This window comes from Haplochromis burtoni, unplaced genomic scaffold (assembly GCF_018398535.1).
Source record: "Haplochromis burtoni strain Fernald_Lab_line unplaced genomic scaffold, NCSU_Asbu1 Contig_392, whole genome shotgun sequence".
NCBI lineage: Eukaryota > Metazoa > Chordata > Actinopteri > Cichliformes > Cichlidae > Haplochromis > Haplochromis burtoni.
The window spans coordinates 230,526-246,743 of NW_024582753.1; the positions used below are offsets into that span (position 1 = coordinate 230,526).

At 41.5% G+C, this 16,218-nt stretch overlaps 1 protein-coding gene across 2 annotated transcripts in view; it reads right to left on the bottom strand.

The window, feature by feature from the left end:
* Positions 1-2,172: 2,172 nt before the first annotated feature.
* The window catches only part of LOC102288951 (nuclear factor of activated T-cells, cytoplasmic 1), a 61,080-nt gene continuing 47,034 nt past the window's right edge, over positions 2,173-16,218 (bottom strand). For both annotated transcript variants that reach the window (XM_005944150.3, XM_042212747.1), the window contains exon 10: positions 2,173-4,017. In XM_005944150.3, the coding sequence (XP_005944212.1) occupies positions 3,962-4,017 (56 nt within the window). In that variant the 3' untranslated portion in view covers positions 2,173-3,961. The remainder of the gene's footprint in view (positions 4,018-16,218) is intronic.

Below are 16,218 nucleotides of genomic sequence, written 5' to 3' on the forward strand. Positions count from 1 at the left end.
GGGGCGGGAGAAGGCACGCGCTGCAATCATTATAATCAGGGATTGACATTTTCCTTGTCTGGACTCTTGACTTCACAGCAGAGACGCTGTGGCCGTCAAATGACAGACTGTGCTGTCTGCTGCTCACTGGGGCTGTCTGTCAGCACATCAGCCTGTCAGTACCATTACCAGTTGATCAAATTGTGATCATTTGGTGAGGCACTTGGTCGAATCTTAATCTCAGGTGGGTGGTTTCCTGCATACACATGAGGCAGCTATGATTTTTTTTTATATATATATACAAATACATACAATACAATACATGTATTTGATATATTTCGTAAATATAGGATGGAAATCTCCTTGCAGCTAGTAAAAATATGCGGATGCGTCGATGTTCTTTTTGCATTTGGTTAACAACTGCAAGCAGTTATAATGACTAACAGGTTACGCCCTTAACCTCTGGATCATCACTTTCAGCGCAATCGCCTGGTAAAAACCAACCGGTATCCAAACAATTGTAATCTGACTCAGACTGAGTCATTCTTGGAAAAGGTTTGGAAATAACTGCAGTCTAGTTAGTAGTTTGTGGATGTGGATTTCTGTGTATGCACACGTATACAGATTTGCAATAGATGGAAAATGGAATTGCAATTTTTGCAGATTATTTACTGTATGATCACAACCTTATTCGATTTCTAATTGATGACAGAGTGATAGCACATTCTGTTTTATTGCCCTTTTATTGTTGTGTTAACCCAAAAAAGACTCTTGTGCTTTAAGACTACTGACTGCGAGTGGTGGCAGACTTGGTTTTGAAGCAACCATTTCAAAATCAACCAAGTTTGCAATGAATTTGTTCATGCCACAGCCTCCAACCACTCTTTTCCATAGTGCGACTGTCGCATAAAACTCTGACCTTTGAGGTCAGCGAATGGACATGAATGCACATGAATCCTTTATGTGTCTGGCAGGAGAGATAGCAGCTTCTTGCAAGAAATCAGATCAGAGGAAATCAGATCATGAACTAAACCCAAGGAAGCCTTTTAACTACCTACAAAAGTGTCTACCAGCTCTTCTAAGAGTGATGAGCAAACACATTGTGAAATAAACTGTGTTCAACACATACACTCTCTTTCCCCACCACATTTATCAATTACACATGCTGGCAAATTAGATTTGGTTGCCCTTGGGCTGATTGTGTCTCCTTGCTTCTGGGCTTTTTGCTAAGCTATGCCATGCTTATATGTACAGTGTTTATTAAAAACGAAACAACTTTTGAGTAAATGTTTAATTTAATTAGGTGCTTATTTCGGCTGTAAATTCTTTATGCTGTGAATTGTTGATTTCCACATCATACATTCAAAGCTTTTCGTGTTTCTATACTTCTAAACAAAAATTTAACCGATAAGAAAAGATTCTAAAGCTGGGTTTGTCCATTGATATTTCACTTTTATGGACCACTGCTTCGGCTTTGGAAACCATAGCCCGGAGTCATTGCGCCACTGTGTCAAAGGGTATGGCGCTGCGAGAGGAAGACTAAGGTAAGAAGGACAGGGTGCCAGGAAAAAGGGGCGTGACTGTATCTGTAAATAGTGGCTCTATTTTGGGCTTACCTCGGTCAAACAGGGGAGCACCGCCTAGGCCTGCCTTCTGTTACTATGGGGATGGGCGCTTCATAACTTTGCTGAACGGAAAAAGTCTGGAGGACTGGCAGGTGGTACACAGGAGCGTGGCACAGATCCCATGACGAGGAGCTGGTTCGCTTCTAACTACCCACCGCTAACAATACTCACTGGAAAACACGCATGTCTCTGCTTGTACTTGGCATATCAGCAGCTTGTTGCATTTTATCCTGCAGTGTTGGCAAAGAGAAAACTTGCAAGATCTGAATTTCAAAATCAGTGTTAGAATGCACAGTTTTTCCTCTCACAGACGTCCAGTGATTTAATTGCTGGGCTGGTGCTTTGCTAGTCTTACAAAATTTAGAAAGAAATTTTTAAAAGAAAATAATTTTTGAATGTTTTAATTACTTCTTTATTCAATTCAAACAGGTTAAAGGAAATAGGGACGCTACTACTCAACACAATGCTTTTCTCTTTTTTTTTTACTTTATTATCAAATATTTGTTAACTTTTTTTTTTTCAACAATCAACTTACTCACAAATATAACACTGGGACATTTGTTACTTATGGTCACCAATATGCCATTTATTAGGTCATTTTTGAGAACACATTAAATGCACTTAAAACACATTTCATTTTTTTTCATAAATATTTAATATTAAAGAGAAATATATTTCACCTTGTGCCTACACAGAAAAGCATTAGAGAGTTGCAACAATTTTGTAGCCAAGAAAGGTAGTAAGGCACAAAATACAAACCTTATTGATAGAGTTTAGCCATGCTATTATAATATATGTTGAAAAATGTATTAGGAAAGCTATCCTGGAAGCTACTATCAGCTAAATGATCCCCAACATCAGTACAGTGTGCATGCTCCAAAAGCCAGACGACATGGAAAAGACTGCGTTTATGTGAAGAGTTGACAGAAGCGCGTTTATGACACTACAGTGGAAATCAGTCTACAATATTTGGTCTGGAGGCAAGAAAATCGGCTCTGTGTTTACGGTAAAGTGCATGTCTTTTTTTTCGTATGATGGAACCATCCTATGCTAAAGTCTCAGTCAGAGAAAAAAAAAACTTTGACAATAATTTCACCAAAGATAAAATCCTTTGGTCTACTCAGATCAATTATTGCCAGCTGTAAGTAACAGTCCTGTCAGCTCCTCAGTGAAATCACCTAGATGATGAGGAAAACTGAGCCCGTGGTATAGATTATCCCTGTGCCTATTTACATGCAAACCTGCAGAGCAACAAGTAACAGACAAATCTATAAAAGTATTCCCCTTTAAATCCAGCAGGTACATTTACCTTTGTTCAACAATCTCTCAGCTGGGAAAGAATAAAACTGATACCTGCCTTATTAAGCTCCTGTAAACCAGGAATTTTGATAGGATATGTACTTTAAAAAAAATCCTCTGATTGTCCTTGCATCATTATGTCATGATCTGGGTGGAAAACTGGAAGACCAGGAAAGGATGATGAGGAAATAGGCACCAAGGTGAAAAAGTAAAGGTGAAGGGTAGCAGAAATGCTACAAAATCATATCAGGGAAAGACAGGGGAGGGGGCGGGGGGATAACAAACTGCATGATATGAGCATAAGGCATACATATTTTCAAATACATGTTTATACAAAAGAATATCATACATAAAATTCCGTATAAATGAACAAAGATAATAAGGAAGCAGGCAAAAACAAAATTCGAATCAGTTGACATGCTTCCTATAGATGTTCCAGCCTTTTTGTTTCCCTGTAAACAAATAATTGAAATAATACAAAAAATGTCATAGAAAACTTCAGTCGGGTTTTTACACTGAACCGTTTGCATTTGCCTGACTGCTGCTGCTGCTTGCTGTCAATAGCACTGCTGTAAGGCACCGAGTTGGTTGATGCGGACTGACTGTGCAGACAAATGAACCAAAGTGATGAAGCTTGACACTTATTGTCCCATTAGCTTGTCCATGCATTAACATACAGATCACACTCGAAATGAAGATTGTCATTTGTTAACGACAGAAAATAACTCAGTCTCTATGAGTTGTTTGGTCCACTAAACATCAGCTGCGAATTAAGGCAAGTGTAATCGTATACTTTGCCCCTGATATATCACTTCCCTTTTTTCGTTTCTGTAAATATAACATTCACCTGTTTATTCAAATGGAGCTTGCCAGTGATTGTCAATGTGAGCCTGCAGAGAGTCTGAGACTGAAGAGGAGCGGGTGGCATCGTTAGTTAGGTGGGAGATCCTGGTCAAACTTTTATTCTTTATAATCTGGATCTCTGGCTGTTTTTGTCCTTGTTTGTTGATGCTGCTTTTGGACGTGTATGTGCTGCTGCTGCAGGAGACTCAAATGGTCTATGCGTGAGTGTGCACCGAGATGCTGGAGAGGTCGTTCCTGATGATCTCATTAACTGTGGAAACAAAAGAGAAAGAGGAGATCTTTATTAACTGCTGCCATTTAATGACACGCTAAAGCATTATTACATTTCATGAAAATACTGGCCTTGAGGGGTTGTTTGTTTGAACACTGACAAAGGTTGGAGTCAGAGCCCCAGAACCTCAGGGGACCAGATGCTCCAGTCAGATTTCAAGTGATATTCAAGAGCTATACTTACTTTTCATGGTTAATACATATCTTTTTAAATGTCTCATATATCTTTGATGGGGCTTTCTAAAGTCTGAAGGTAAAACCCTGAAGAAATCACCTAGGTTAATAAATAGGTTTATTTTCTAGGGCATGACTCATTTTATAGAGTGAAGATCAGGGGATATTGGCTTTTGCGGCTTTTGAAGTCTCCAAGTGCAGTAGTTGATCACTTTTGTTTTTATTCATTTCTGCCACAAAAAAGAAAAAAGACCCAACAACAACAGCTACTACAAAGCTCAATTACAAGACAGTGACCCACTCGGGTTGTATTACCTAATCTCGACAGATCCTAACGCCATAAACGGTTTTGAGATCTTTATTATTTCAATTCTGTGCTTGTATATCAAACATTTCCATATTATTATGTTAAGTCAAAGTACCATGGTTAGGAACAAGTAATGTCTAAATGTATAAAGAAAAAAACATACATTTCACAGAAAATATGGGAGTTCATACTTTCATATTTTTTAAGGTTAGCCTGGTATATAATCTGCTAACGTCTGATTTCAGTATCACCTCATGACTCAGCTGCATCCTGCATACAATTCCCGCTGTTTGCCCTGCAAGCCACTTTGCAACGCCCTCCGCCCCAAATCTGTGACCTGTCTGTTGCCTTGGATACCTGCTCTGTTATGATGGAAGGACAGAGCCATAGTGTCAAATATAAATTACACGTGTTGGCAAATCCTCTTTTGGCTGAAGTCTTCCTAGCTACTCTAATGTTTTCTTATTAGCAAACGCTTTAAACTTTAAACATGACAACATCTCAGACAGCAACACTACACTGCATACTTGACATCAGGACATCATGGACATCAGAAGCCACAGTCCAAACATATCAATGTCATTAACAACTCATTTCGGCTCCATGTGAATATCCCTGTTTTTAGTCATCGTCTTGTGTTTCCTGCACCAGTTCCTGTGCCCGCGCTTTTCCCACAGTCGGGCAGACAGAGATCAGTCCCCTGCCTTTATCTTCTCTGTGTTCTTTGGCAAAACAGAGGGAAGTGACTGAGAAGATGGCGAGGACCCTGAGACCTGTTGCTCGACAAAAACAAGAAGCCTCATAGTCACAGAGCTCGCCTTGATAAGACAGGCCGATGCAGTCTGAGTCTGCTAGAACCACCATCGGAGCCGAGACAGGAAGTCCACCCACTTTGAAGTTCAGAGTGGGCCCACGTTTGTTATCACTGCGTACTGTTTGGTGAATTATGAAGCATCAGCATAGATCAAGATAAAAACAAAACTGAGAAAAACTTATTTGGAGCTCCTTTTGTACTATATCATTTAACTGCTGCTTGATTTCAGTTAAGTGTGATGTTGATGGCTGAGGTGCTAATAAAAAAACGTTTTGCTGAACTGATCCATGCAGAACAAATGGCAGAACCACCAAGGAAAGAAGGCTGAAGACATAAATAATGTTTGATTTAAAAGACACACAGGCTCTACAATAATAGCTGTCCTTGTTTTATGTATGCAAACGCCCACCTTTTCACACACACAAACAAGCATGCACACGCACACACACACAAGTTGGTTGGGACTCCCCTCCCTGAACAGGAGGAACTCCCATTGGAAAAACTCAACCTGTGCCAACAGTGTTGGCTGTTTTCAACCCTGTTCCGCTCCGGGCTAAACAAGCATTTACATGCTGTGGTTATTTTTAGATCCACCATTGCAGGACACGAAGGAAGTGCAAGCACATGTATGCACAACGAAATGATCACAGAGAGGTGAGAAAACATCGCCAGCTAGTTCTTAAGAAGAGGTGGGAAAACCCGACGGTTCAGCAGCAGAAATATATCATTCATATTTCTGAGATTAAAAGTGGTGACTTCTTTTTCTTGATTTCAGTCACTGTTCAAAAAAAGAAAAAGAAAAAAAATCGTGACGTCTCTTCCTCCCACATATTAACTGCAGTGTTATTTTGATGCCCTTTATCAACTAATACTTTCCATTGGCAAGCACAAAGATGTTCCATTCTGAAGAAATAGTGACAGAGAAAAGAAAGGTAAAACACTGGCCCATGTGTTTCATTTATGTACTCTGTCAGCAACGTGAGAATTTTAGAAGCAGGATGTGGCCAACTGTTGCACCACAAGACAACACCAAGATGCTATTTATAGCATCTTAATACTCATGTCACTATTTAGTTGTGACAAGTTCTGGGAAACAAAGACCTTTTAAAGAAAACTCACAGGTAATGTTTTTGAGAGAACCAAAGGTCTCGCATGTCACGCATCTTTTAAAAAAACAAAATTAGTTGAAATGATCCAGTTTTAGCTAAAGACTTTTATTTTTACTTTTCTGTCCTGAGCTTATGTATCTTTTTTTTTTTTGAGAAAAAATGAACCAGAAAGAATTATCTCTCTGTTTTTCCTTTAATACATTTTTGACTCTGTCTTACCGTCCTTGAGGTGACTAGATAACCACAAATATGCAGCAGTGGGGAAGCTTGTCAAGCATTCGGAGGAACATTTAGTTCTAAATGAAATTTGGCTTAAAAAATTCTTCTGTTGCACAACGTGGGCAGGCAAGTGTGGATTATAAGATTTCTTCAGCAAACCTTGTAACTCTAAGTGTAACCTTTGAAAAAGAGTGCCAGAGGGCTATTTTTCCACTTTCGTGATCGCTATATGCTATTGTTAAAAAGAAGATTCCATGTAATGTTACAATAACGAAAGCAAAGTGGCCTGGCTTCCCTCTCAACAGCACTGGAAACTTTTTTTTTCTTTTTTTCAGTTGCCCAGGTTAATAATGGAAAGCTGGGAGGATACCCTCTCGTGAATAAACAAAAACAGTGGAAAACTGAGCTCCAAATATTCCCCTGCTGAAAAAAAAGAACGAGGGAAACAAAAAACACGTGCCCTGCTAGGCTTAGTTAAACAGAGTGGCATCCTTTATTAAGCTTCCCTGCCAACGCAATCGGCAAACCGCAGCCTGGACCTGTCAGGACCTATACTCCAGACTGGGTGGCTGGGAGATCTATTTCAGGCAGGTGTGAGAGTGACACAAAAATATGACTGCACTTTACTGTGATGCCAGCCAAGGTGAACAGCTCTATGGACAATTCACCTTTGTGAGGGCCTGCCAGTGTGTCTTGGCAGGGAAAGTGGCTAATTGCTAAATCCCTGCCTCCGTTGGGTGTGACTCCGGGCTGAATAAACGTTGACCTCGCTAAAATAACCAGTCTGTATCAACTGTTGTGGAAGATGTTTTTCAACCTGCTAGAAGGTGGTAATGGAGGCAGCTCTAGTATACATCCTGAATATACCGGCGTATGCAAATTTAACACTACTGCTGTCGGTACTTGCAGCTTTTAAAATAACAAATTGACCACGCCTTAAATCACACAAAGGTTCTCTAACTAGGCGTATTATTTCCAAAATTAACATTATATTGTATTAAATTAGACTTAATTTGTGTAATTTGTGATTAAGACCGTAAACTCATCAGGAGAGTGTTTGCTGGACTTCTTTTTGCAACCAGAAAGGTCATTAGAATGAATACAAGTTTAGGTCACACTGATTTGCTTTACTTTTCAGAACAGAGGCTACATGTACTATTTTATCTACATATAAAGACATAATAAATGAAGAAAAAGTAAAGCTGGTCTGTAGTTATGTTTTACTTTCATCTTTAAAGAATCCAATCCAATGGCTTAGGTAGCAAAAACATCATATTCACTCTGCTGCTGATGTAATTTGGAGGGTACAGTATATACAAGCACTGATATAGCGACAGCATAGTTGCTATACCTCACTGTTACTTACTTACAAATTGGCTTCTTTTTATCCAGTAATACAAGCACGCCTGATATGACTTCATTTGGCTTTTCTAAGAGTTCAGTGTGAACCTGAACTGCACTGGGGATTTAGTTAGCATTGTTACGGGATAGTGCTGTGCACTGGGGTTCGATAACAGCCGGGCTTCCTTAGAGAACAGAGGATGCCCTGTGGTCTGGAGAGATGCGGAGCCTCGAGGCCTGAGAGCCTCTTGGAGGTTCCTGCTGTCGAAACACGATCCCCTGTAGTCAAATCAGGCCTGACTGGCAAACACCTGACAGCGAGAGAGAGCAAGAGACTTCACCTCACCCCGGCCTCCGTACGTGACCTCCATACTTAAGGTTGCAACAACAGGTTCCTGGCAGTGACTTCTGCTCTGCCGCTCGAAGTCTCTTGATACTGAAGAAGTGGAGGGCACCTTCCTGAACTCCCCTTACTTTCACGACACGTGCTAGCTGCAGCTGTGTTAGGGTCAAGGACCTTCACACTGTAGCGAAGGTGATTGTTTCCTGTGCTTGCTCGTACCTCCTGTAGTACCACATCGGGTTTTGTGAGAGAGAAGAGGAAGTTTCCTTCTATTGTGGCCCCGAGACTCTCGGCAGCACGTGAGGAAGTTTGCCTGAGTCACACAAGTTCTTTCATGTAAACACACAAAAATCGAATCGCCACCCAATCTGTACACTACCTCGGAGTGAGTAAAAGGAGACTAGCTGCGAGGAGGACTCACAGTTAAACCTCATCTGACCTCGTACTTTCATGTGAAATTGATTTGGTGGGGAAGCCGAACTAAAGCTCAAACTTGCCGGAGAGAGACAATTGAATTTCCTGGTACATATTACTTTTGTTTCCCCACTATATCAAATCTTCTCTCGGCCTCAGCAGAAACACTTAATGGACAATTTGCTGCCTCCCACACACAGCTCGAGCGGCTGGACGGAGAGGCTCTGACACAGCGTCACTTATCTTGTGCTAATCACCAGCAGTGTCAAAAATAGGGAGGGAGGGGGGCGTGAAAGGTCGGAACGCACACGCGCATAAAATGACACAGACAGAGAATTCAGCATGGAGTAAGTGAAAGAGAGCGAGCGAAACCGAGGGAGACGCGATCCTTATTCCCACAGATAAACACAAATGGAAAGAGACAAAGCGTTCCGCTCATGCTTCATCGTGATAAAGTGCTTCATAAATTCATCTGAGCCTTGCAGGTAGACAGCTTCTAATCCATTGCAGGGATCCCTTTGGGCCTAATGATGTGATGATATGTACAGACAGTATATTTCATCCCCACAGTTAGGCTGATCTGTGAAGCCCCAGGCTTTCCCATGTGGAATCGCTCAGTCTCCTCAGCTGACAGAGGAGTTGGAGAGAAGAATAAAAAGGGGGTGGGGTGGGGTGGGGGGGGGTGTTTAAGACAAAGCCGAGTTTACCCTGAGAACTGAGGTTTTTTTACAGCTGCCCTGCAACAGCTGCAGAGCACCGATGTGTGGTGATCTCCTCACACTGCTGAGGTGAACAGCGATCCCACGAAATTCACTTCATTGATTTTGGACGTGGAGTCATGGCTAGAGATAATCATGAGAGAAATAATAGATGAGGAGCGTAATGGTAGGTGACACATGCCTAACCCTAAAAGTCTTATTTCTGTCTCTCCCACTTTACTATTTTTAGTTTGATTTAATTTTCTCCCCCTCCCCCCAACAAGATTGCCGGGCTATTCAGCTGCCAAAGAGTGGATTAAGAGTAAGCAAGCTATAGACAGGCATTTCTGACCAACAGTTCACCTCTCAGTCTGCGAGTGAGTGCTGCCTGCAGACACGAGGAGCCTTGATGATGTAAAAATAGTGCAAAAGGTCTGTGTCAATTCTTTTGCTGTTAAAAAGCACTATTATCTTATTACGTTGTCAGTGTGTTCCCATTTAGAGAAAAGCTACTCTGTTGTTTAGGGATCAGGTCTCTGCGGTGCATGTTTTTCTGAGACTACAATACATTTAAATAGACAGATTTACCAATTTTGTCATAGTGTGTTGTATGCTTAAATCATTTCAATACAAAAATATTAAATCTTGTGCTGTTTTTTGTTTGTTTCAGTTTACCCCCTGGCTCCATGTGCACCCACTTCCACATTGTCCCATCCCTGAATGAACCTACTGAATCACTACTGATGAGATTGAATTAGAAGGAGTAAATTAGCTTTCTATTTTTTTAAAAATTTTTTAGTGCCACAAAAAAAAAAGAAATAAAGTATAGAGTGTAAACAGTAAGTGCTCTGATGTCGCTGAACAGATTTCCAATCAATATGTCTGCTGCTGTTTTTAGACAAGGACTCCTGGCTCAGTTGGATGAGAGAGCTGGAGCAGCCTTGAGAAATAATGATGACATACTCTCTGCGCCTCATGTGGAGAGACAAAGTGGAGCTGGGCTCTAATCTCCACCTGAGTCTCCGATGCGCCTCTCCCTTCAGAGCGCATGCTTTATGGCTCTCTGTAGTCAGACGAATCGGAAGAGTTCAGGGTTGCCTGCCTCAGCCCACAGTCACCGAAAAGTATCCAAAATTTACTAGAGAGGCTGGAGAACAATGAAACAGCAGCATACCAAATTAGAACCCTAAAGACAACAACTTTTACTGAAAGCCCCACCACTGATATGCTTATTTTGGCCGCCGCGGCGCAGAACCTTTGTCTTTGATCTTGCTTGGTGTGCTCTGCCGCTCCCTATCTCACCTCACTCTGTCTCTCTCTTTGTGAGCCTTTCACTTCCCTCCTCCTCCTCTCATTTCCTCCCAGGCCCAGGAGGCCCTGGGTGTACTCGCTTGAGGTCGCTCTCTGGGGAGGATGAGGGGGAGGTGTTTACATGGTTGGAGCTACTCTCTGGTGCCCTCATCACTGACTTCTCTGAATTTGGCGTGTGAGGCGTTACGAGTGCGTCACGAGGAATAACAGTCTTTGTCCGGCGTTATAGTTCACGAGCATTTTACACTTTTTAAGAAGGATAAAAAAGGATGCTGCAGTACGAGCCGCACTAGTCGATTGACAGGTGATGTCGCCGAGTGCGGCGCAGATGCTCGAATGTTTAGCACAAAAAGTGCTTTCTGTTATTTTGATTGCACGGGTCCGCTTGATTGCGTTAAATTGCCTTTTAAAAAAAAGTTACCGTGGAAGAATACCACAACAAAACACAGCAATCAAAGTGTTTATCAAACAAAAGCAAACATAAAAGCAACACGCTAAAGAGCTTCTGTGTGTACAGATCATGTGAAATCAAAAGCTCCGTTTCACGCAACTAGCAGAGCATGAATGCATAAAGCAAACACCAAAGCCTGAAAAAAATAGCACCAAACCGAGCAAAACTCGCACATCTCAGCAGCTGAGATATGAAAGGAGACAGATTAAAACCCTTTGCATGGCTCATTACCAATGGGTTTATGGTAAAATAACTCGGCCATCTGATAAACTCGCCGTGATTGATTTGGAATTAGAAACGTATGCTCCCGCCGCAGACGGCTCGGGATTTCACCGCTTTCTTTCTTTTTTTTTTGAATTATGGAACGGAGTCTAAAAATATGAGCATATTGAAACAATCATACTTCAAGTAGGCTGCAGTCGTTTGGGTGAGAATTTGGCAGTGCACCTGCATATAATACAATTTACAACTGCATTTGTAGTGGGCTTCTTTAAATCACCTGTTGCCTGTCAGCTGAAATGTGGGATTTCAGACTTGTTTTCTTCTGTTTATATATAAATTATATTCTCTGTGTCCAAAAAGGCTTACCTCACTGCGAGCTTTATTGTTTGCTATTCATCATAGATGGATGGCTGGTTTTGGTGTAGCAGCAAGTCATGGTCTTAAGTTAACCTGTCTCTTTAGACATCCATGCTTTTGGCATGCTAAAGTTGGACATTTGTTGTCAACCCCAGCGTCTTATTGTTTGTTTTGGCTTGAACGCTCTGATGAAAACAACATTTGCACTTATCTAGGATCTTGCTGAGCTGGATGGCAGGTTTGCGTAGAGAGATAAGGCACTGAAAAGTATACTAAGCTAACTAAATCTTAAAAAGCTTCTGCTGCTCACAGGAACATGGCCTCTCTCTTTCAGCATCCCCGTGGCGCTCTAGTGATCTCTACTGAAGCTGAGAGTTATCTGATTAACACCCTGTCTGTTCACCCCAACTATTGCCCCTGTAGCTTTAAAGCCTATACTCAAGAGGACACAGAGGGCGAGGCCCTCCTTGGGGCACATCATGGATTTATTCGCTGGAAGGTAGAGAGAGCCAATCGTGGCCAAATATTCTCTTATCTCCTTTCCAACACCCTTGACCTCACTTTGATTTTCATAGACAAGCGTACATCCATCTGGAGACTGTATAGCTGTCAAGAAACCCAGACTGTCTCAGAGCTGAAGGTGAAGACAGCTACACTTTCGCAGACAGTGGGTGAAACGGAGACATTATTGGCCACCTGTAAATCACAGACGCACATCTTCACCTGCTTCTGTTCGCGGTGTTTAATATCTTACAAACTCAACAGTTGTTGGTGAGAGAATCTTCCACTTGAATAACTTAAAAGAAACGAGAGCCTGCGCTGCTACTCCATCCTACAGTAAATCTAACTGATCTAATTAAAGTGTACGTGATGTTTTCATTCACATAGAGCTTAGACACAGAGCTTTCCAAGTCCAGCTCCCCGCAGATTCGTCATGGCTGATTTACTACATGAGCAGAAAGAATTAGTTTGTCCTCTAGTAGTAGGAACTGTGGGGTCTATCAGAAAAGTATGTTTGCAGTTTTTAGGGCTGAAAAATAATAGCATCGCTCTCTAGCAGGAGACTCTCTGTAAAGTATTGTAGATAATGGCTTTAATAGTGGTTAATAAAAAATTTACCAATGCCAATTTACCACAGAGTTTTTTTTTCTTCCGCACACCCCAAAAGTTAAAGATTAATAGCTTATAACCTACAAGACATTAGTAAATGACCTATAAATAATTAATGAAGTCATTAGTTACACACTGTATGAAGGGTAAATTATTAAAAAGTCTCACTAATACATTTCTATAGTAACGCTTCATTGAAACTTTCTCTCTTCACCATCACTAACGAGCAGATTACGTTTTCAGAGCCCAAAGTGTAACTGTAGGCAGAATTTTCTTTTCTTTGAATCTTGAAAGAATCTTGAATCTCGAATTTCTTCGAAGTGAAATGAAGAATTTGCACGGCTGACAACCAGTGTTGGGGTTAATGTTTTCCAAGCGTTACTGAGCAATATAATGCACAAAAGACATAAAGGAACTTTCTTTTTTTTCTTCTTGCACTCTAAAATCAGCTGATTTCAAGTCATTTGCAGTAGGAGGAAAATGTTGGATTGGTTTGCAACCTTTTAGGACTGGCAATATGGGCATTATTTTTAATGCCCGAAAAGGTAAAATACAAACTGTATCTATGACAGAAACAACTGCATTATACTGCTAACACAACTTTGGCTTGTTGCAAGCACCTGCACAGACACCATTGTGCTAACACAAAGCTAGCAAAGAATCCAGAGGGACGATAAAGAACTTAATTTCTGTGTCTTTACAGTAGTAATTGTCTTTTGTTATATAATCTTTCAATACCACAAAGCTTAATAAAATGCTTCACTAAAATCCACAGTAAAGGGTTTTCTTACGCTTTTGGAAATAAGTAATCAAAGGATTTTTCTTTACGTTACCATGTTGCTTTGGGCTCAGCTGAGTACAATCTGAGAATTGGGGGGCCAGTTGAGGTGTAAAACCTCCATGGGTCATATGTCAATAGCAGGACACTCACAGTTCAGCGGTTATGATCATCTCCTCCAATGAAAGAAACCCATTCACCCACTGCTCTCTGCAAGTGGTCGCTGCTGGGGCAGGAAGAAAATGTGATCTTTCACTTTGGTTGTGTTTTTCTTTCTTTGACTTTCAGTGTCTTGGTTATAACAGCTTTAGCTGTGAAAAGAGCTCATAGTGTCCATCTGTTTGCGTGTGTGTGTGTGTAAAGAACAGGGGCGATGGAAGCCAGGGAAAATCACCAAGATTACATGCTACTTTCTTCCACCTCAGATTTTCCCCTCTTTCTCCATCTCTGTCTGTGTCTCTGTCTACTTTATTTCTATGGCTGACCTGCTTCTCCACATGCTCGCTGAATATTCCTGGATGTGAGGGGATGATGAGCATCTCCTGGCCTAAAAAATCTGAAACTTCTGATAAACTCCTCATGAGTACAGGGGCGCGCTAAGAAAAAAAGAAGAAAAAAGAAGAAGAATGAAATAATGTGCGTCTGTTCCTCTCGGTTAAGTGATACGAACATTCAGAAAAGGCTTTCACTTATTTAAGGGTTCATTATGTTCACTGTTACATTTTACACAAGCCTGCCTATATTTACAGTGATTTGTCATTAAACTTAGTAAAAGGGAAGGATATGCTCGTTTGGCTTATATTCTTTTATGTGTTACTGCTCTCTCCTTTCAAAGTTTAAATCTTTATCTCCCACCCTCTTATAAATTCTGTCTTGATGCTCCTTCTCCGTCCTCGTGTTTTGTCTTTTTGACTATCTCCCCCACGTTCTGCTTTCTGAAGCATTTGTGCATAGAGGAGACAGTGTACTCTGCCAACTGTTGCAAAACCCAACGGCTTTCCCCATCCCACCCGCCTGGAACAAACCTCTCTGTTGACATCCGTCGCTAAAGGATACAATTTCACTGACATAACAAATTTCAGATGGGAAGCTGTTATTAAGTGGTCTGGGAAGGAGACCTGCTCCTGTTTACTGATGCCGCAGGTATTTATATCCCCTAAATACATATGCTAGGAGCAAGCATCTCACTGTGGTTACTACTCTACGTTCAAATTTAAGATCCTCGGGCAAGACCCTCTCTAAGCTCCTGGACAGCAGCCCAGGAGTTGTTCCTGACCCCTGACCTCCCTGTTAAAAGACTAAAACAAAAAAAATGCTTGCTTTTAAATCAGTTGTGCTTCTTGGGTGTTTGTATGGACTGTATGAGTTTTCCATGTGCTCATATTATTTAATGCTAGGAGGAAATATCCAAGATTCAGGGCAAATTTATGGTTTCTGTGACTGCGCAGCATTTGTGGTGTTCAGAGTAAGACTCACTATCTCCACAGAGGAACAGTGTTTTAAGGTTGGTGATGAATTATTGTGGACTGGACAAAATGTTTATGTCATAAAAAAACAAAATACCAGTCGACTCACCGAGATCACTGAGGAGGCTTGAGTTGTGCAACTGGCATGAACCCGCCTTTCCCCACGGATGATGTATACTGAAACAGCCTTGAGTGTCATAAAATGTCAGCTAGAAAATGAACAGATAAAAGCTTGGACGCAGCTGAATTCACAGCTTAAATGCAGCCTTCAGAGCTTTATGGAGGAAGGAGACCTGCTCGGAAATCATCCAGTCAGAGCCGTCAACCACACTGACATTTGTCATGTTACGATTCAGTAATGAGAGTGTCTGGCATGAGGTGGTAGCTCTATGATCACAGATATACACAGGAAGATCCCAAGCCAAGCCACAGGCCCTGTCTCAGTCCTGACCTGCTGTGATCCGTGTGGCTCGGTGGCTTTTCAGCACGTGTTTCCTAAACCTCAGAATGTGAGCCACATAAACCGAGCCTCTAAACGGCTGTGTCAGGAGAAACTATAAGAAATACATGACATACGGTGAACTGGAATAATATAGCCTTAATGACTCAGATGAGGATGCATCTAGTGCGCCATGTGGCTTTACTCTGCTATATTTGATTGCATGCTTCGCCGAAGTCCGTTTTCCTATTGATGCCAGGTAATATGCTTCCACAGAAGGCCACACAGTGCGCGACGAAGAAAAAATAAGACACCGTTTTTTACGGTAGCAGTTCTGCGTCACGCACTTCTGATATTTGGCAAAAGAAACGCGAAACCCATTCAAAACCAGAATCAAAGTCTTTCATCTAAATGTGTCCGTGTGTAGATCCCAGACACAAAAGAAACCCAATTTGTTTAGATAATTTAGCTGCACATTTTCAGCAGACGCATTCTTTCTCGGTGACTGTGGATATTATGACGGAGCGACTGAAACCAGACCAGATCCTCTGGCTCAGCTGCAAGGGTTTGGGGTGCACACACACACACACACACACACACACACACACACACACACACACACACACAC